General features: G+C 36.9%; 1 protein-coding gene across 11 annotated transcripts in view; it reads right to left on the bottom strand.

Annotated features, from left to right (window-relative positions):
- Positions 1–23552, bottom strand: part of GNB1L (G protein subunit beta 1 like) — a 52660-nt gene that overhangs the window by 16055 nt on the left and 13053 nt on the right. For 4 of the 11 annotated variants that reach the window (XM_034790777.1, XM_034790787.1, XM_034790786.1 and 1 more), the window contains exons 2-5: positions 12587–12648; positions 5721–5858; positions 5317–5442; positions 2269–2431 (exon numbers count right to left, since the gene is read on the bottom strand). In XM_034790777.1, coding sequence (XP_034646668.1) covers positions 2269–2431; positions 5317–5442; positions 5721–5836 — 405 coding nt within the window. In that variant the 5' untranslated portion in view covers positions 5837–5858; positions 12587–12648. Of the gene's footprint in view, positions 1–2268; positions 2432–5316; positions 5443–5720; positions 5859–12572; positions 12649–18059; positions 18079–23552 lie in introns of those variants that run through there. The other 7 variants (XM_034790782.1, XM_034790779.1, XM_034790784.1 and 4 more) reach the window with 4 other exon arrangements.

Here is a 23552-nt window from a genome sequence, read left to right as displayed (position 1 = left end):
CAGTGTTCAGAGAAAGAGATGTCATTGAGTTAAGTGCATTGCTGCATCTTTTTAACATTTCCTTTATTCCCACCATAACATGCTTCAGACGAGAATTAAACTTCTTGCCAAGGACAAAGGGCAGCAAGAAGACTAAAAGAGCTGTCTGGAGAAGGCAATCAGGCACAATCTGCCCTTGCTGGGTTGACTGTTCCAGAGAAGGAGTCTGCATTAATGGCTATGGAGCTTCAGAAATAAATACCGTTTCATGTATTTTGACAACTGTAACTTAAAACTTGAAGTTCTGTGTTTATATTGGTTTTGCTTAATAGAAGAAAGATTTGCCTTTGCCTGAGGTTAATACTGTTCCTGGGTGGCTAAAGACGGCCACAAGGAAACACACCCTTTTTCTTTTTCACTTTAATAAAGCTTTTAACATGTTTCTGGCAAATTGGCAAGAGAAGTGCATGTAACTCATGATTTGTGATTTAAATGCAATCATGAACAAATAAATGCCTGTTCAGATCTTATTATTTATGGACTGAACCTGTTTTAAGACAAAATTACTCTTTTTTGGGCCTCAGCCAACCATAAACACTTATTAAGTCTCATTTTAATCATAAGCCACAAAAGTTCTCACTCTGTCTCACACAGTCCTGCCTATCTGGAGGTACTATACATTATAGGAACTTCTGTGAATTTAACAGGTCTAATGTAAAGGCTCATACACAAAGAGTGGAACTTTTTTACATTGGAGGACAGCAAATCATTATCAGTTTGCAGGGCCCATGCACACAAATGCAAATAAGACAAAGATGAATTGTAAGAAAGGGGGTAAAAAACTTTCCTCTTGTGGATTAGTTGATTTTTTCATTCTTCATTGAGAGACAGAGAGAAAATATATGTATATAAGGACCAACGCCCCTCCTCCCCCAAACAGCAGAATATGTTCCTTTCAGATTTAAGATGAAGTTTTTGCTCTGTAGTACTTTGCTCTTATTGAACAAATATGGGACAACCTTACAAGAGCCTTGCTTACAGGCTTAGGGCTTGCTCCTGCAAGGTGCTGAACATTCTGGCCTTAATCCAGCAAAGCACTAAAATATGTGCATTACTTTAAAAGAATAAAAAAAAAAATCCATATTTTCTTGCTATCTGGGCACCATTTATTTTTACCTCATATATATGTGCCTTGAAACCCAGAAAATCAATTGTCCTTTGATGCCTATTTGTGATGTTTAGCAACACTTTTTGTTATTATCTATATATGAAATTATATGCCATTTTCTCTGGTATTCTAATGTCATATGTCTGGATGAGGATGTATTTTAATATTTATCTGTTTACTACCCTCAAAAAGAGAGATATAGATATGACTTTTGCATGCCAAACAAAATAAAAACGAATAAAAGATTTCTACAATATAACATTAAAATAGACACTATACAACACAAAAGTTGTATCACCAACTTAAGGTTACTTTTAAAAAAGGTTTTGACTAATTTAGTGCTCACTAGAGATCAGAGTACAAAAGTCCAGAACAAGTACACCGGGGCAGTGGCAGTGCAAACTACTGCACAATGTCCCCTCAACCCTGTTTTGAAGGGATCCCCTCTATACAGGAGGGGTTCAACTTCCATGTCCATTCAGACCTTGGCCTCCCTACTGACACTACTAAGAAACCTGTCAAATAATGGCAGTTGTGGTAATTGGTTTGAGACATGGATGTGTGTCCAGTAGGAACTGGATTGAGACCGTCAAATCATGGCACACAGACTTCACTAAACATCCATCAGCTAGTGATAACTTTCAACTATTTCCAACTTGGTCTTAGTAAAACCATTAACATAAGGGTGGAAAGACTATTTATCGCATTACCAATCGCCTCAGCCATCCAAATCGCCCACTATAATACTACTTTAATTTCAGATGAAAGAACAGTATCTCAATATGATGAACTATTTGAACATTAAAGTTAGCCAGCAGATCACTAATTCCCCCTTACTCAGATAGCTGTATTAACAAAAAGTTTTCAAAACTCCTGCATATATAGGATCATCATTTAAATGTCAGATAAAACCAGGATAGTAGCTTTGTTATTAGAGCAAGATTTATGGTTCACTCATATCCCTGGCAGGTCCAATTAGTAGCCACAAAGGGCTCCTTGTGTCTCTTCTCTAACAGATTAGTCTGAAAAGGGGAAACCTCATCCATGTCATGATAATTTAAGGAACAAAGCATGCTAAATGTTTTCCCCCTCCAAGCAACAGAAGGGAACAGATTTCCTACCTCATCTAGGTCTTTTCCTGGCATGGCCATTAGCCAATGTCCCTGTGCCACCTTCAGCAGAGAACATTTGCAGAATCCCACGTTCTCAGTGAAAACAGAATCTGTCACTGTGTTCCTTCCTTCTGCCAAATCCCAGAGGCAGATCTTTTGGTTACGACCCTGGCTTTTACAATTAAAAAATATATACGTTGTATATGATCATTTACAAATGAGTGTTTTTGCAATAATACCAACATATAAGTTATAATAATTCAAACATAATTATGAAGGTCAGAATCACAAACATTAATAAAAAGCTCATATAACACAGTTTCTCCCAGAAATGAAATAAAAACTTCTTACATGTGTCATCAAACGAACTAAGCAAATAGTAATGACTATACGGACCATGTAAAAGAATGGCAAAACAAAACAAAACCCCACCATTTACTAGATAAGGCAAACTAGACAAAGATACTACATGCAAAGAGGTAAAAACTATGTCAAAAGATTCTAGGAATATTGTATATCCATGGAGAGTTAATGGGAGAGAAACAAACCAGTAAAATGATGAGTAACAAGGGTTAACAAATTGGAGCCATAAGGTTGAAATATTCCATGGTGTGGTGGGCCAAAACCAAAATCATGGATCTGCTGATGGAAAGGATGCACAGAAGTCACACCTTCTAGGTACTACAGACAGGGGCTCTGTGCTAGTCTCACATACTCAGACACAGAAAGTCACAATGGAGGGGAGGGAATTAATAGTTCCATAGTTATGTGAAGCCAGTTGCCCTATTACACTACACTAGTGGTGTACAGAAGGTGTGGTTGTTATTCCAGTCCAAAAGCTAAAACAGCACAGTATCTTGGCCCGGGATAGAGGGGATACATTTCACCTCCCCTACCTTCTGCACTCCAGAGGTATAAACCATGAATATTCAAAGCTTTATGCAGACAGAATGGATTTAACCCTAGGAAATGGACTGAGACCATTCTCATCTAATACAGGTCACCAAACCACTATCAGATGGAAATAACTGTCACTCTCTACTGATGTGGAGTAGTTTGAAAATGAAGCTCCACATTCCATTATCAATATCCTGAACACCTCAGTTTCCCACAAATCAAATCTTCACATCGTTTTTAAAGATGGAACATACATAGTCAATAAGTAAGAGCAACCACCTAGTTTATTTCAGGGTCAAGTTACAAGCAATTGCAGGTGTTGACAACAAATATTGGGCATGCAAGCCTGAAACAATGAATTCATTAAATATACTCTATAAGTATCCAAGTAGTTACAGTGTCTGCCCTCAAGTTATCTGAGATAAGAAGCTCCCCCATGTCTCTCTTCCATACATTATATTATACAAATTCAACTATTTCTTACTAACAATAATTCTTACTAACAATTTTCTCACTTGACAGACGCATTAAGCAAAACAGTGTCATGTACAGTAACTCCCTGATTTTATGAACATCACTCATATGAACCATTTTTCTGCTGCTGATGTCATCTTCCTGCCACAAAACGTGACTTCAATCCTTCAGCCAATGTTTAAGTGACTGTACAGATTTGAAAAGACAGATTTGCAGCAAAGAAGAGATGCTATTTTCTCAATAAAAGAAAAATCAGACACACTATATAAATTTTTTAATGTACATTATCACTGAACAATTAATAAATTAAGTTATGCACTGTACCTACTATAATTATTAAATGTTCAATTTTATGAACTTTGATTTTATGAACTCCTCAATCCCAGTTAGTTCATAAAACAGGAATTGTATTGACTAGTACTGTAGATCATGGGACTTTACATTATAAGAATCTATCAGGAGATGGAGAAAATGGTTTGTTCTGGTTAAATTTTAGATGCAGAAAGATAAGGAAAAATACAGGTAACAATAGCCCTGGAATTATATTAGATACTTAAAGCATCATAATGTTATAAATACACAGCAGAGAATAGATGAGGGGGGAAACTGGATAATTAGATAAATAATTTTAGTTCAATACCAAATTTCTTCAGGGTGTTAACTGAATTTAAGCAGACAACAAATATAAATGCTAATGAGCTCTACAGTACTTTACAAGAGATGTCTTTTCCTGATAAACATGTCAGAACTCCTCAAAATCACACAGACGCTTTGGCATCTGCTGCAAAGAAGGTGGATCACCTGTGTATTCCAAGGAACACAGTAACCTCTCAAAAATCCCTCCTTGCAGGAGAACAGAACATATTTTGCAACGGAGTGTGAATATGTAACCCAGCATTCTTGTTAAATTTTGGTGGATATTAATCCACCATTCCAGCTCTTCCCGCATATCCTTCAATCCTTTACTTTTCCCACCTCTTGAACTCACTTATCGCCTTTGTCTTTATAGTTTCCTAGCTTGTAACTTGGCTATCTCTACACTAGCTCTTTGTTGGTATAACTTACGTCACTGACGGGTGTGAAAAAAACCACTCCTCTGAGTGACATAAGTTTCACTGACAGAAGCGCTGGGGTGGACAGAATTATGTCGGCAGGAGATGCTCTCCCGCTGACATGGCTACCGCTGCTTGTTGGAGGTGACTTAATTATGTCAACAGGAGAGCTCTCTTCCATAAGCATAGAGTGGTTACATGAGCACTCTTACAGCGACACAGCTCGCTTGTGTAGACATGGCCTTATTCTGTATTTTTCTTTTTTGAAAACTATTGTGGAACATTTGTCAGTTTACATCCAAATTTACCGTCTTCACACAAAGACTTCAGGTTACCTCACTTCCATTAATGTACTAAAGGATACCAGAAATACGGAATTGTGATGCTGTAGTCACAGGAAGTAGGATTTACTCTGAAGCAATTGAAAACATTATTTTAGGCATTCTCAATTTTTATTTTGTGGCTTTTAAGTTTGGTCCTTTATTGTAAATTGTCTCTCACTTTGTTTTGTATGTTCAGAGACAAGACTTACAATGACTTCAGAAATAAGTGACGCCTTCTTATCAAGTATGTTACAGCAACAAGATTAATACAAGCACCACAACTTCTTGTCCCTTTTAACTACTCCACTCACCTGAGGAGCCTGTCTCTGCCATAGATTGCTTCCACCCAGTACACAGATTTTCCTCCATGGCCATCTAGAATTGTATCGACCCTGCGTGTCTTCAGGTTCCAGACATGGATCAGCCCATTGGAAGACCTGATAGAGGGAACGGATGGCATTTTCTGTGACAATCATGTAAAATTTGATAAGAAATGTTGCTGTTCTTCCGCCTTCTCGGACTCTGAAGTATTATGTATGTACATAGGCTTCATTCAATGCACCAACCACTTACTGGGAATACATTTTGTTGTTTTTCCCAGCTATAATTTACTTAAAGTATATGTACTCTTAAAAAAAAAAAAAAAAAGGGTTTGAAGGATGCTCATCTCTGTAACAGTTTCTGGTGGGAAATTTACTGAAAGGCTTCTACTCACCCAGAGAAGAGAATGGGGTAATCGGGTTCTTGGCCTCCACAATAAAAATGTAGAGTATGGACTTCAGCACTAGTACCCCGTAGAACAAACTGTGGGTCTGGAGGTGGAAGAGCCATACCAGCAATAATCTAGAGACACCTTTCCAAGGAGAGAAATCAAAGAAAAGCACAAGATTTTCTGAATCAGTGTTAAGAAGAACATATTATGAATAACAGAACTGCAATTGTGCTCTGCATCAAACATTTGCTTCGCTTAAGAGTCTATACTTTCCCCTTAGAGCTAACATTATGTTGAGGTTATTCGCCATTTAATCCAAACTAAAATGTTCCCTCTTACACTAGGGAATCAAGCATCTATCAAATCTGCTTCTCATTATTATCCAGCCATGCTAAACTATGAGAAGTGCTGAGCCTGCTACATGAACATGCACCCATCATATATTTGAATATACAAATGTGTTCAGCTATTCTCCATGCTGCAAAGTGGACTGACAAGTGACAGCTACAAAATGCAAGGAATTGGACACACAAATTTAGTGGAGCAAGCACATTTATCATTCCAGTTAGGCCCTTGGCAAATTCTTTCCCCTTCCTTCCAAAATAATCCTTTCACTATGCTCTCTGGCAATGGAATATATATCCAATGAAAAAGATTTCAGGTAAGATTAAAGCGATAATCATTTTTACACCAGAGTTTCATTACTCCCAAATGCTCCAACATTTGGTTCCAGGTCTGGTTATATAAATAAAAACCAAAGCAGCATTTTTTTAACGTTATGACCACACTATGTTAAATATTGCATTCAGAGGGGGTTGCGTTCTTCCCAGGATCAGGAAATGGATATAGATCTTTTCACCTGTAGGCTCTGGTTCAAATATGGCCCAGCATCAGTAGTAATCAAAAATTATCATTTGATGACTGGGCTGGGGGACTATGTAAACCAAGTGGTTGATCACAGGCTGAGATTCAACAGCGCTCTTAAGCATGTGCATAAAACTTTAAGTACTTGAGTAATCCTGTTGAATTCAAAAGAGCTACTCATATGACCCCGTTAGGCACATTCTTAAGTGCTTGGATGGATCCAGGCCTTAGGAAAACATGTTCACAGCACAAAAATGCCCATCAAAATGAACACCTATGTAGACAATTTTTGCATAGACGATAAAGACTGGATGGCAATGAAGACTGAATAATACTTCAACTTGCTAGAGAGGATCCTCCAGAACAATGCTGAGGCATAGCTATTAATTTAGCAGCCTTTATGAGCTCTAAATTCACTTTAAATTTATTTGGAAAATGACACAGTAGTGAGCATTATAAGCAGGTTTTTACCAATCGTCCTTTTTGGGTGAAATGAGTGGCCACGCCCCTTATATCTAACATTTCTATCTCTTACTTTATTGCCTGTGTTCACATTAAGAAATGAGTAGATTGAAAAGTAAGGGGGGAGGGGCTGTCATGATGGATGTCAATCATCACAACTCTTTCAAAAAGCAGTTTACTCATGGGTTCCACCAGCCCAAAGAATCATTTTCTAAGTTAAATAAGTGAAGGTCAACTGGCTTCTTTCTCCCAGCTGGGTCACAGAAGAGGAGTCACAGAGAATCCTAACACAGAAGTAAAACTAAGCATTACATGGACAAGTAAAACATTTCCGTTTTTAAGTAGACACTCATGATGCATCCCTGTCAGACTTTGACTCTTCCTTTATTAAATGGATCCATTGAGTACTGCACCTAAGTTGAGATGAGAGAGATTTAATTTTATCTTTGTTATTTATATAACAGTGATCGCCACGGTATCTGTAATTCCTAATTAAACAAATATTTTAGGTCTAGTCATGAAACAGGCATTTACAATCTAACATCTCTCTCTTCCTCAACAGTACTGTACAGTAAGCTACAAAAATAATGAGCTCAGCGTATAACTTCCATGTTTTAATGCACTGATTCATCCGTTTTATGATGCTGTCTGATGATCCAGACTCATGACAAGCCTGGAATAAATTTTCAGATGATTACACGCTTGTACAAGGTTGTTCCCCATGGTGAGATTCAACCCTTCAGTGCCTATCTGTAACGTACTTCATCCTTATTATGAGGCTGTCCGTTACAATAAGCACTTTGTCATTGAAGGTCACTTGATCGGAGCTCCATAACTGTATCCAAAACCATTCTAATCACCCTCAAAGTGACAATTTGTCTTTGGAATCCTCTGAACATTTAATGTAGCTAACGCAGAGCATGTTATAGGGAGGTGTCCCTTTTTATGAAGGAATGATTCCAAAGTATAGTTCCAAGAGAGGGAGGGAGACAAAATGGAAATGACTCAGCCCAGAGGCTATCAGGGATTACGAGGCAGAATTTAATAGCATTTTTCTAATTACCAACACAAAAGTTTTGCTGACAGACTGTGTGTGCCTGGATGTGAGGAGGGTTTTAGCTGGCATGAAACAGACGCTCCTAATGCATGTCTTTACAAGGACAATACTGTAAAAAAATCCTCAAACTTGAATATAGAAAAAAATAATAGTAAACATACTTTATTCACTTACGGATTCAAAGTAAATTGTCAATCTTTGGAAATGGGATTTTGCTATTATATATATATATATCAATCTGGAAACCTGGATTTAATAGTATATGGCTTTTAGCAATAGCCCCATGTTGTGTTTTGCTACGGAATGAGGTATTTTCTATTATTAATTGCTACTGCTAAACCATCAGAGACTGCACAGCAAGAAAGACAGTGGTGCTTGATGAGAAGTGACAGCATAACAATTTTAAGTTTTCTACTGCTCTCTGCACTAGTTGTGACATAGCAGTTTGAGCAACAGTCCGGGAACAGGAACTCCTAAATTCTAATCCCACCTCTGTTGCTAATTCCCTCTGTGAACTTTGGCAAGTCACTTAAGGAGATTTTCAAAGTTATTTAGGTGCCTGAAGATGCAGATAGCCGCCTAGTGAGATTTTTCAAAAGCACCTAAGTGCCTATCTTCACAATTTTCAAAAGTCCCTAAATGATTTAGGAGCCTAAGTCCCATTTTCAAAAGTGACTAACATTGATGTGAGACCACAATCAGGCCCCAGGGCTCTAAGCAGCAAAGTGAGACCCACGGAAGGAATTTATAATAAATGCTTTCAAAAAAGTTCTCTGTCCTAGACTATGTGCTTGACCCAGATGTTGTGAGCACTGGCTTCCAAGACAGGACATTGGAGGACATGAATTAAGTTTTGCTTATGACATTATTTGCTTGTAAAAGGACACCAGCCTTGAGAGATGCAACACCTCCTTGCTGTACTTTGGTCTTGTTATTTTAAATAGACAGCAATCCTATTCTTGTTTTTTTTCTTTTTTCTAGCTTTTCCTGTGCCGGTAACACTCTCCTCCTCCAGGGACCAAACTTTGCTCCAGAAATTATTTTGACAGGGCACAATACAAACCCCAGATATATTATGTTGATTACTCTTGATCCACCACCAATTGCATGCTGATTGGAAAATCCAGGTGTCCAGATCGATATTCCAGTTAGCAAATGACTGTGTACATCACACATTGTAAAGGGCTTTGCCATGCAAAACATGTTTCTACTAAAATTAGGAATTGTTTAATCTTATTCAAAAATGTAAAGTTACATAATTTTAGAGAACAAATTACCAATAACACCACCTATAAAACTCCACTTTGTTAGCATGTAATTAAGGGAACTTTCCTTAAGTTATTTGAATTTCTATGCAGTGAAAAATGCACTACTACAGCATTTGATACCAAAAAAAAAAAAAAGAAAAGAAAAGAAAAAAGTAGATCTTTCAATTAATAATAGTCATTTAAAAATGTAAATGTCAGAAAGATTACCTTGGAAAAATCTCACAGAGAATTCAAAACATTAACAGATTCCCACAGGAAAAATTTCAGCTGAATTCAACAACTCTCCTGTTCCCACTCCTGTCATTTGTATTTCCATCACACATCGAAGCAAAAACAAATTGCTAGTAAACTATCACCCAAGCACCCCCTTCCCCCATAACCCCACAATTAAATCTGAGATACAGACAGCTTGAGCAAAGCCTAAAAAAGGCTTCCTATTCTATAGTCGTTTACAAAGTAACAAAACGTTGGTGCTAAAGAGAGATTTTTCAGGTATGCCAGAGATAAATCTCTCTCGGCACGTCTGGCAAACTGACTCGGGACTCTAACTAGCAGGTGTGCAGATATAATTATGACTGCAAATTATTTGACACATCCAGGTGTGCTCATCATCAAATATATGAAATCCCTTTTATTTCTGGAAATTCCAAGCCTACCAGGTGCCAGCCTCCCAAAGAAGAGTAAGATTAAAGAATTAGTCAGTAAAAATATGAATAACCTTTTTTCTTCCCTGTTCTCATGTATGAAAGCTCCTCTCCAGATTGCACTTCTGTCTTTTCCACTTGGGTCAAAGGGTAACTTTGCTCCTTTCATGATGATTTTTAAGACATGTTTCCCACATCTTGTAGCTAACTAACTAGATATGACTATATAGCATCTGCAGTCAATAAGAATATACAGTATGTAATTGCAAAGAAAACTGGTGGAAAGGGCAATTTTATTAAGTTAATAGTATAAGGCACATAATCAATTTATATTACCTCCAACTCCATTTTCAATTTTAAAATATGGTAGGTAGCCCTTACAGTATGAGCTTTCTAAAGGGCCCATAAGGCCAATCTTGTCCAGGCTTTCTGCCTATAAATCATAACAGACAGTTGAGCTCTCATGGTGGGGCAGTCTCCCCTTCTGCCCCCAGCAGTACCCACACTGCATGGCTGCATTTAAAGACTGTGGGCCTCCCCCAACTCAGCTGGCTACCACGTTACTGGTTGGCTGTATGATCCATTTGAGCAGCCAGGCTGGATCAACAGAGACCCAACAGCCACCTGGATTGGCCTTCCTTTAAATCTACTCTACTTGAAATGCCAAAACACAGTGGAACTTGCACATACCTCAGACAACAGTAGTTGGGGCAAATGCTGTAAGGACATGTGGCATTTCTAGCAGGCAAAGGATCAAAGTCCAGGATTACAAGTCCCCATATTATCCAAACATAACTAAAATATGGATGGTCTGGCAGCTTCCAGATACATCTGCAGAAAGCAACTGAACTGCTTATTTCAGAGTATTTGAACTCAAAGATGAGTATTTGAAGTTTACTGCATACTAAGAAAATGTGCTCTAAAAGCAGGTTAAGTATTTGTAACACACATATGCCCGCCAGCCTTTTGTGGTAAATTTTCAGCGCACTGCCTTTGAGTTTGACTCTGCAAATCCTATAAGCTTTACATAAAAAACACAGAAGTAGGGAAGAACATTTAAATGGGAGAAGTATCTGAGCAACAGGATGTTTAGTTTGTACTCCATCATAAGCTAAAAATGTAGCAAGACTTTCTCCCCCCCGCTTCCCCAACCAAATGAAGCAACTTGGAATTCAATTAGCCTACAAGGAACAGGAGCTTACATTCTCGTCCTGGACCTCATCTGTACACATCACAACTTCACCACATAATTTGATATAATTGTCAATCTTTCCTCAAGTAAAACACAGGAGAGAAACTGCACAGTATGCTGAGGTCAGAACTGAGGCACACTGGTAGAACTGGCGGGAGGAGTGAAGCTTGCCTGCATGTGACACGTGACTTGCTTTTAGACATGTGAGCACTATGTTAACTTTTGAAAAATATGCCAAGAAAACATGAATGTGACAATTAAGCTTTTTCCTTTATAGGTCTGTTTGATATCTTTCTTGCTATACTACTAATACTATAATAATACTAATTCTATATATCATGCTTTAGTGTTTATGTTTAAAAAGCTAATTAAGTAAATATAATGGGTTTCAAATAGAATGATTTGACACATAAAACATACAAATGAAAGAGTCATTCCTTTTAGCAATGTGTATATCCAGTGCTTTACATTAGCATTATTAGCTAATTACTTTGTATATTTATTCTTTATCTACGTTCATCCTCAGACATTAGTGTCAAAGTAGGAGTTAAGCAACGACGTTGTTCCTTACAAGATTTGTGTTACAAACAAAGCAAAAATAAAACCCTGGCAATGGACTGGAAGCATGCACTAGTGTGAACTGAAATATGAACAAAAAATAACATAACCAAGAGATTTCCATACTGACATAACATTGTTGCTTTTGAAAATTTAAATTTGGAGACATAACAGCATCGAACAGAACTTGCTGATTTATATGACCAAGCTATACAATACTGTATTAGCAGATACCACTACCTGTTGCCACACATCCTACATTACAACTGACTAAAGGCCTGGATTTTTACGGGTTGGGAAGTCAGTGCTGCCAGAGCTTTTATTCTCCCTGGCCACAAAATAGTTGTTAATGACCAGTAACGACTGACTGCTCAGAAGAATACTCAAAACAATAAGTCTAATCCTGAGAGATGCAAAGTAGCTCCCTCTGCCACTGAACTAAACAGGAGGTTAGGAGTGAAACCACCTTCAGGATCTGCCCCAAAGTTAACTTCTTTCCTGACCCCATGTAGGGAACAATGGAGGTTTCCACATTTCACTGTATAAACCAATAAATGGTTAGGGAGCAAACTGATTTGTTTATCAGCCACTGGTGCAAATATATGCCAAGAAATCCAATCAAAGCAGGAAAAATAATGGCTACTAATAGCAATACAATGTGATTTTTTTCAATCATTTCCAGTCAGAGAATGACTAGTTACACAGTTTCAACACCTTTTCTCCTCTAACTAGTCATCATCTAACTGACAGAGAACAAAACACAATACACTTATGTCTTTAAATAATTAAGTTTGTAAGGAAAATGCATATAAATGTCAACATACGATGTTCAGAAATATTTGGGATTTGAGCTGGTATCTTGAGGATCACTTCCAAATACTTCCATCTGAAATTAAAAAAAAATCGCTATAATTATTTTCCATCTGAAAACATAGATTCAGCATGGGAACAAAACTAAGAACACTGAGTTAGCATATGGATCTCATTGCCCCTATACATTTTAGTCACTGAAACAAAAAGCTATTAATCAATATGTAAAAGCCATAAATTAACATAAACATTAATCATTCTAATACTCCTGGCGTGTCAGAATGATAATTTTTTTTCAGTCTTTCATTTTGACATACTCGCCTTTAGCTATCAGCTGGCTGACCTTTCTTAACACAGTTAAACATTTTCGGCATTGAAAATCTCACTGAAATAAACATTTTTGAGAAAGCCAAATATCATGGCTACACTTATGCCATTGCACTTGTTTTTAATATGTCAGGCTAAAATACAGCATGAAAACACAGCTGAAATTGATGAAATTTTAGTGTTTCATAAACAGGTTCATTGCCCAGATTAAGGAAAAAGAACCCCATCTGTTTTGCTTTATGAAGCCATTAATTGCCCAGTAAAGTGCAATGATAAAACTAAGGAAAGCCTTGTTTTAGGAGAAAGAAATCTGACACAAAGTACACAGTAGTTCAACTCCCAAACAGACTCCCCATATGGCTAATGCAAAAAGATATAGGACATCTAATGCCAAATCTCCTTGAAAAATTAAAGAATGTGAAAATGCACAAAATAAATGAAAAAAAGGCTTCACACAATTGTCTCTGTATAACACAACATTCAGGCTTAAAGTTGAATTCAAGTTTGCACACTTGATAAATCATTGCAATCTAGCAGAAAATTGATAAGCCAAGGGCCATCAAAAGGCTGTTTTGAGTAGCCTTTCAGTTCAGCCATGCATAGCAATCTGTCAGCAACAGAGATCTGACTACCCAGCCTCCTAAATTAGGGGTGCTCCCAACTTCAGCATCGGGCATGAATCTCTTGCTTCCAACAGCAATAACTAGTTAATACTGTCCTCAGACTGCACAGATTTAATTAAACACCTTCCAGACATTTTAGCAGACATTTCCTGAAATACTCTTGTTTAGTAGCAAACTATTAAAAAAAAAAAAAAAAAAAAAAAACAACTGACAGAAGAAATATATCAAGTTCTTACAGCAACTGAAATTAATCCGGCCAAACTTACATGTCTGCAATTAAGGATTCCGTAATTCTGAGCAATTAAAATATATACTTTATTAGAAAACTAATTAATTCTAGACACATATTTTTCCCATGACAAACTTTTATGATTACTTGATTTATTCCCTTATAATTACTATTTAATTAATCTAGCCCTGTATAATATTATACTATTTTTCTGGCACTCGACCAATAAAGACAGTAAATTGATTGCGGTTCCATTGTGCAACAGCAGACTCTGTAATGCCAGTTTCAACACCATGCTTATTTATTTGTCTGTTCTATTACTTTTCTTTTCCTCCCACAGGGCACATGAACATGAAACACAATACGCACCGGATAACTTTTTGTGTTCTATAGATTTTCTCCCTCTAAATGTGAAATATAACATAGAACTTGTTTTAATTCAATATCAATGCATACGTAATATGATACTATATAATAAAAATACAACTCTTAAGAAATGACGTTACAGGTCTAACATATATAACACAAAATAGCTAGTCAATTGACTATTGACATACAGGGCCGGGCCCTCAGCTAGAGTAAATTGGGTTAATTCTATTGATCGCCAGTTCCAGCACAGGAGATTGTCCCATGATATCTGACAATAGGGGAGGATGGGTCAAATAAAATCTTTCATATTAATTTATAAAGTTCGTACATAATACTACATTTATTTTAATGTCTCTGTCAGTTTTACCCAAATTAAACTTTTACTGTGTAACTTTAGCCTCCATTTAAAAAAATTGAGTGACAAGTTTCAACCAAAATAAAAAACCCTCTCACACCTCACTTTATAAATAATTATTTCTGGAGGAGTGGTATCTGTTTGTACTAAACAATGTTACAACACAAACATACTTCTATTGGAAATATTTAAGTAACAGTGGCATTTTTGTTCTCGTCTTTACCACTTTAGAGGTAAAAACTATCCATTAAAAAACCCCACAAGCCACTGCTCACCCTTTACTGTTAGGAGGCCTTAAACTTCCTTCAGCATACTCTTTCCTGAAATCCTAGCACTGGCTGTCACCCCAAAGTTGGCACCCCATCTCTGTGTGTATTTTTTTCAGGAAGAGGAACTGAGAAGGGATTCATTTTAAACATATATGGAAGCAACATGATACTTCATATTCTTTTAAATCTTTTGAATCAGTTATTGGATTTTATGCTATTTTTTCTGCTACAAAATATACAACATTGACCACAGATACCACTTATCCAAAATGATCCTAATTCTAGAGCAGTGGTTCCCAAACTTTAACAACCTGTGAACCCCTTTCACTAAAATGTCACGTCTCACGAACCCCCTCCTAAAAATGAATATTTTCAGGGATTTTCTCCTTTACCTGAGTATAAATTATAAAAGCAGTGATCTTGGAAATATAAAATTTGTTTTTATGACATGCTTATTACACACTATTTACTATTAATTATTATTATTTATCATTACAGTATTTTTATTATATTATGAAAACAGCAACATTCTTCCAAGATCTCACTTTCGTAGCTTGTATCACTTTGAATAAGCCTGTTATAAGACAAGGCTCCTATGTTTCATCAAGGAGTATCAGATGTGAAACAGCATGAAGGTATTTAAGAAGCCAATTCAAAGAGTTCCTCCTACACAAACATTCAGGTCTTGAGCAGTCCAGGCAAACAACTTATTCTTCATAATAATTTAAAAAACAATACTAGCTGCCTATTTAATTTTAAAAACAGCAAAAAATATCCACCTCCCTTTCCATTTCTTATAAGGAGTCTTGAAGTTTAAATCTCCTCAGTGTGATAGATATGTTTGCTTTGATATGCTTAGCTCTTGGAAGTCCAAGGGCTCTGGGCTTCTGGCCCAGTGCTGCCCAGGGTCCCTAGGGACAGCTCTGTCCGCCATTAGGGAATTTTTTCCCCCGAGAACCCCCTGTAACATTTCATGAACCCCCAGGGGTTCACAAACCCCAGTTTGGGAACCACTGTTCTAGAGGGAACAAGCTATTTCATTGTGCACTGTAAGAAACTGTACCCAAAATATCTCCTGGTTGAGCTCTCCGAAAAGGCTCCCAAAATATTTTCTTTTATCCTTGTTTCCCCATTTTCTAAAACAGCACTGACAAAATACAAAATCATTGGAAAAGGCAGAGAGGAAGGAAAGTATTTTTATGGTTAAATTGAGCAAGAAATCCTATAAGCATTGCCACATTTCAGGATACATTTACAACAGAATATTGTATTTACTTTTTTCTCATGGTTTCTGTTTTTAAGATTTATTTTATAGATATGTTTCAGACAACAACTGTTTAAAAAAATCCCCCTAAGTCACAAATAGTCAAAGTAAGCAAATAGTAAATCAGCTATTGTAGTTCCTGCTTGTTTTCATAGTCCATATTTTTGACCCAGTCCTGCAAATCCTTACTCACTTGAGCAATCCCTTTGACGTTAGTGAGGTTTGTAGAATTAGGCCCTTACATCAAAATATTAATTATTTATGGATATTACTGCACCCATAGAGATTAAATTCATTCCTTCTTTAGAATCTTTATGTTTGTTAACTAAGCCACCCTACTGCTGCGAGGCAAGTATTATTATACATCATTTTACAGACAGAGAAACTGAGGCAGAGAGGCTAAGTGATTTGCCCATGGTAACAGACAGCCACTGAAAGCGCCAGGATCAGCATAGGATTTATGGTCTCCCAGATCTGTGCTCAAAACCCTCTGTAAGCAAAATGAAAGTGAACTCACTAAAAGTTCGCTAAGAAAAGAGAAGTCTTCAAATTGTATAATAAGGTTGTGTGATGTTCTTTTACTCTATATTAATTCATTAGGTCAAAACTTGCAAGCTTTATTAGGCAGAAGTCCCACTGGTGTCAGTGGGAGTTTTGCCTGAATAAGGACTGTAGAATATGGTCCATAATCTTTACTATTTCAAGAATCAATTTTTTATTTTTTTTTTAAAAGGCCCAATGTCATGTATATCAACCATTTCAAATTTAGGATTCAGAGAAGCAAATTAAAATGCATTTTTCTGCTGTGTGTCTTACTAAAATTCAACATTAATTGGTATCAGCGCCTCCTTTTTGTCCACTGCGATTCCCATCAGATACAATATATGTAGATGTTATTTGGATAAGTCAAGTTATCAGATGTCAAAGTAGTCCAAGAAATGTGACAAGAATGCACCGTAATTCAGGTGCAAACAGGAATGACATTTACAGGGTAAATATTACCTGATCATCAAATACAACAAATGTTTATTTTAACTGATTAGCCTAATCTTAGATTTTAGATACAAAACCACAATTGTTCTTCCATGTGAATTTGATCACATAATTCTAGATCCATTTTCCATGACCACGTAGGATGCAGTTGTTAAATATACTTATTTTGAGAGAGACAAGTAAGGTGAGGTAATATCTTTAAATATTTAATATCTTTGGTAATATCTGAAGAAGAGCTCTGTGCAGCTCAAAAGCTTGTCTCTTCCACCAACAAAAAGTTGATCCATTAAAAGATATTACCTCACCTATCTGATCTCTCTCATATTCTGGTAGCAACATAGCTACAACAACGCTGCAATATTTATTTTCAACATTCCTGAGATAACAATATCAAACAGGCAAATAGTCAAAATGTGAAGGATATTAATAAAAAGTGAGTGAACAACTGCAACACCAGTTCAATAATTCTTCAATGACCTTCATACTAGAATTTCTACTATTGAACCTTACAGATGCCCGGAACATTCTGATCAGTTAGCTCTTCAATATTTTTAAGGGGTCATATCTTACATTAGCTGTTTATTTCTCTCTACTTGCTAAACCAAAAGTTACTGAAGACAGTTAACATGTTTACTTATTTAAAGCTTCAGTCCCTTTGTCCAGTATGAACCACAATCGATCAAAAAAAAAACAAAACAAAAAACAAAACCCAACAGTGAAATCTAAAACTGTTTCACCATCTTAATTCTGAATCTTGAACCAGCCTGCAGTACCTGAACTTGAACTTCCAGCCTCTGAATGGGCTCTGAACAGCCCCCTTTTGTACTGCTCTTTTATGCTGTCAGGAACTGAAGTGTCAGTCTTTCATCAGATAATCAGATTATGTCAAATTCTGACCAAATTCATTAAGAAAACCTTTACGAGCATCATTATCTCAAACCAGAAAATCTAGATCAAAGTATAACAGATTTTACAGCACAATAAAACTGATTATAAATATTTAAACACTAATTAAAGTGCGTCCATTGTTAAAAAGCAAATAAATAATTGAAAGCTACCTCTCTTTATAAAACTATCCAAGTCCACCATATTTTCCACTGCTTCACAGAAAATCAAGGTCAAGATTGGGTGGAGGGTGGGAAGAAGTGCATATAAAAGGGAGTCATTTGAGAACATGGAGGATAGCTAGAGTTTTAAATCATTTGTCTGAAGTAAGCCACTCCAAATGTTCATTCCAGTGAAAGATTGTTAACTCTTTAATGTCTTAACTAAACCCCTTCCTACCAGACAAAGATCTGACAGACAATGTCAGCTGCTTAGGCAAGAGACTCCAGGTCGAGGGGATGGAAGTCACATCAGAAAGAATAAGGGAGAGAAGAATGTTTTTTTAAAATATTCGATGGTAAAAAAAAATAATTGCCCGACTAACAAAACTATACCAAAGTCTGCCAATTTTTGCTAAAATTTCCGTCGTCTCATCTGTGTGTATAAAGAGCTAGATAACCGAAATTTGGTGCCATTGTAAACATGTTTTGTTTTACTTTTCATACAGAGATATTGTGTCTATGTGCTATAAACTCTCATGTTTCATGTACTAAGAAGAAGAGAAAGTCCTAAGCAATTATCTTTTCCTCCCCATTCCAAGTGGATATCAACCATAGATATCATTCTTTAAGAAGGAAACAGAGCATTCAGGAGAGGAAGGAATTAGGTATTGACTAATCAATGAACAACAGCAAAAAAAAAAGTCACCAATATTGGTTCAACTCACTTGGAAGTATAATCAGATTCTTCATCTGTAACTCAAATTTTAAAACTCGAATAATTGACGGAAAAGGGATGAATTTAGCCATTTTGAGTCAAAGATTTATTTCATAGCGTCATCCCAAATCCTGTATATTGTTAGGATCCCTTTCCCCTTTGAAGACTTAGTGAATGATTGAAGCTTCTGCTTTCTGAGAAACAGATAACACAAGACCAGTAATCTGACTCTAAACCACTGGATAAAGGCAGTTTGTTTCCTCTTAGCCCATCTGTCAACACCTCTTCAGTAATTAGTCCTAATTATTACAAAGGACTAGCCTCCCATTCGCATTATTAAATCAGAAATAGTATCATAGCCAGGTATCTTTCAACACCTACCAGACCAGCGACCTTCGATTTCATTGAATCTTCTATCAGTATCCGCCTTTGCAAGAGCCTAGGCAGTAATTTTAGCATCAGCTTCAAAGATGCAGATCCCACAGTGGAATTCCAGGGATGCATTCATATACACATCCACATCATGTGACAGGAGAGCAAGCAACATAATTGACCTTTGCATTGTTCCCTAAACTACCGTGATATCAAACACACATTCAGTTTTATACAACAGAACTTTTTTTGTGCTTATAAAAGTCTTCCTTTGAACTAAATACTAATAGGGAAGCTAATGGCATCCTGGTTGTAAATATAACAATTTAACATTTTTAAGGAATAATAATGAGGTATTGCTATAATTTGGAACAACCAGAGGTATTTTTTTTCTTGTAAGGAGGACTTGTACAAATAAAACAAAGCAGCCCCTTCTACCCCCAACATGGGCTTGTGCCTGTATAAAGAAGGTTTGATGGGTTCTTATTTATTTATATATATATTTCCCCTATATTTGAAATTCTCCTCTGGAAGGCTTTATATGTCTAGAAAACATATATGGTTGCAACATCACAGATACCAAGGAAATTAAACTGAATTAGTTGAGAAAAGTCTTTGTTTTTGTTAACATATATTTAAGCAAAACTCTTGAAAGAAAAAGGTGTCTGTGTTAAGGATTCAGCACCCTTTCCCTTAAAGGCAAAGAGTGTAGTCACGATACACAGCTCAGACCACTAGTGAGGTCTTGTTTACACTGGGATTTTCAGACACCAGTGCAAACCCCTAGCTTAGACATGGTGCATTGCTATAAAAGCACTGGTGCATGCTATGACTTGCACCAATACAACACTAAGGGTTTGTCCTGATATAGATACAGCAGTGCAGCTACATACAAAAACTTCAGTGTAAACAAAGCGAGTCCTCCAACAAAAACAGGATAAACAAGACATGATGTCCCTAAAGTTTTGTCTGCTCATATTTTACCTTAGAAACATTTTACGAAGGCACAAGCTCATTTCCTCATGCAGCATCCCCTCTGCAGGTCACTTTTAAAACCAACAAAAAGATTTATAATGATCAGAAGTTAATTATTTTACAGGAAATAGCCATTCAGTTTATTTAGGGTGAAATTCTACCCAACTTGCAAACGGCTTGAATGATCAGGATTTGTGGCAGGGCACTAAGTGAGAATGGAAATGGGTGGGAATCACACACACACACGTCTGCAAGGACTTTATAGCCCCTCTATGGCGCTATTGAAGCCCACGGAGTGGTATAGGGGCTGCAACTCCTATGTGAGGGTTTGGGGCCACGGAAGCCATGGAAGTATTAAACCCCTGGCCTCTTCTCCAATCCACCTGTTGCAGTTCCCTCTAAACTGGTCTACTTGGAATTATCATGAAGACATCTCTGCAGCACACAGGGAGTGTGCAGGTACTCTGTGGAAATACTCCATTCCAATTTTCCATATACATCCCTCTATACTACAGGACTTACATGGTGCACAGGGCATCATGCAGGGCATCATGGGATCCACACCTGGATCAGTTTCCCCGTCATAAGTAACTCAACCTCATGCCAGCAACAACAAAAAGCTACTAAAGCTAACATCCCCAGTCTCATATTTTTCCAATCAAATGTCATTATGACCATAATTAGCAATAGATAGGTACTGAAAGATCAATGGATCCAACTTTGAAATGCGTATAAATATTTCAAATACCATATTAATAAGGCATCCATTAAAATCAATATTAACATGCTTAGTACAAAATACTCTTATTACATTTCCCTTTATAAAGCTCTAATGGTCGTACTAACAGCTCCAGCATAAGGTGGAGTTTTCCTCCTTACAATGTCACTTCTATCATTAACATTTTTTTTTAATAAAAATCAAAATCAGATGTTCCTTTTAAAGGAAAAAGGTGTTTCTCTATTGAATAAATATTATTCCAGTTAGTCTACCCAGCATAAGACTCTCCTGAGCTCTAAGAATTTTAAGATATCTGTAGTAGGGATAAGCAGGTGAGAAAAGGGTAAATACTGAAGGTGAGTACTTGGGCAAGCAGGTGGTGACTGTACTGTTCAAATGCTGGAGAAATGGCATAGTAGTTTAAATACATTTTTAAAAACACTTAGATTTCCTGGAACTACCAGTTAAAATCCCAGTGGAATGACTGTCCTTCATCCTTCTACATTAAACAGCCCACTTCCATCTACCACGTGTTTATCTTTCAGTGTAGACCTTTAAAGAGTCTATCTGTTCTACATCAACACTAAAGAACACTCAGCACTTTTTGTAAGAGTTTGCATTGGTGTCCCTGGCCAAAATCCCTGTCCTCCACACTACAGTGCAGCATACCAGTTGGCTACCACTCTCCACCCCAGAGTTGGCTGCCTTTCAATGGAGTATTTTACATATGAACAAATCCTGCCCTACTTTAAGGTCACTTGGTGTCATCTGAAAAGCTGGGGATGGAATGGGTTTTCTTATATGCACCTCTCATCATCTTAGTTTCCATAAAAATGTGCAACTAAATGTTTGATCAAAAAATGAAAAGTAATAATTATACGAACAGGCACATACAATGTAGCCTTGAAAAGAAAAATAGGCACAGCCAGGAAGGATCAAAGAGAAAATTGATCCGAACTCAGGGGACTAAGGAGCAGGTGTCCATATCTCCCAGACTCTGGGGGCAGTTCAGCGCAGGCTAGGGCAGCCCTAACTCACATTCCCAGCTCTCATAGCATGTATGGGTCTTGCAGCAACAGGAAACAGCCAGGGTGCAGTAAGGCCATCCATCTTCCTCCCTTTCTCCTATGGACTGCCTCAGAAACACCCCAGCCCTGAAATGATTATGGGAGTGAGCCTGCAGTCTTTATTCAGGTTAAACTCCCGCTGAATTTTTGCACTCAATTTAATAAAATCACTAGAAATTACATATTATAGGTGTTGTAATGATGCTGACTCTGTTATATGAACACCATGTAAAAAGAAAGATCTAATGACTATATTCTTGTATAACGGTTCTTTGAACAAAAGCTAACGGGTATAGATTTGTTTCTGATATTTACATGGCAAGGATTTGAAAACTAGTTAAAAGTCCCTAAATAAAATAAACAAACAAATAGAAAAAAAACCTGGAGTTTAACCTGAATAAAGACTGCAGGATAAGGCCCCATATTTCCAACACAGTTTTTACAAGGAGAAACGAGGCCCTGCTTTGTTCAATTGCTGGCGACCCACCTCTGCACAAGTTGCAAAACTGTGTATTTATTTGCATATGAGACTATTCTAAGGCAACGCCCTTTTGCAGTTTCCTTAGTGGCAAAATGGCCCTATCCTCCAAATGCTGACAATACAAAAGTAACTTGACAGACTATTCACGTGAATAATGTTTGTGCAGGTTTGCAGCACAGCACCATGAAATGTTCACTTGGTTCCTATTTTTAAAGGACCTCAAAACATAAAAGTTTTCAAAATCATATATTTTGTATAAAACAGTATTATAATTTACCTTGCAAGATCTTCAGTCTCTTGCTCTTGCAAAAACTGCAAGTACTGGGTTCACGGAAGAACTATGTGCCAAGAGTATTATATCCACTATTGCAATAAATTCTTCATGGTTGAGGCTAGGCCCTTTTTTTACATGAGTGACCTTTGTTTATGTTTGCAGAATGTTATTCTAAAGTTTTATTGGATGCTATGAAATGTGTGTGTTCATGAATTTCTTGTGGATATAAGAGGAGATAGATTTCAAAACCACATGTAAAAGATAACAGAATAGAAGGTTGTATTCTAAACAAGCGCTCAAAATAGCTAAACCCTAGTCAGTATTGTGATAATGTGGACAAGTCATACATCATGTGAAGCATATACCCCACTATAAACATATATACAAATGTGAATTCAGTATAACCAGGATTAAATATGAATCACATGCTTAAGCAGAGAGTTTTTTTAAAATCTGAAAGTCAAAGCTTTTTTCTACACAGCACTGTAAATTTAGATTTCCTAAACTGTTATTCCTTGCTTTAGTTATTGGTACATTTATGGTTTGGCAAAATAACTCCTTTAAGTAAACTGAATACTTTATACATTTTAAGTGCACAGATTATATTTAATAAAAGCCACTACTATAATTTTTATAAAACTTGGCTGGATTTCACTGGCTGGACTTTGGGTATTTTTAAACCCCTGGAGAGCTTGGTATGGAACGTATCTGTTCACTATTATTACCAGTCTCTAATAAATAGTGTTGCTGACCCTCTGGAACCTAAATTGTAGGTATTCTTCATATACCCATTCAGCACTGGGCATTTTGGATTCAGTTTATATTCAGCACTTGGCTCTGAAAGAAAGTCCCAGGCATCCACCAGAGCTGTAATTTCAGGCAATCAACAGGAATGTTAATGGC

This window comes from Trachemys scripta, chromosome 15, assembly GCF_013100865.1.
Source record: "Trachemys scripta elegans isolate TJP31775 chromosome 15, CAS_Tse_1.0, whole genome shotgun sequence".
Lineage (NCBI taxonomy): Eukaryota > Metazoa > Chordata > Testudines > Emydidae > Trachemys > Trachemys scripta.
The sequence above is the reverse complement of the archived record's forward strand: the minus strand, read 5'-3'. Positions and strand labels throughout refer to the sequence as shown.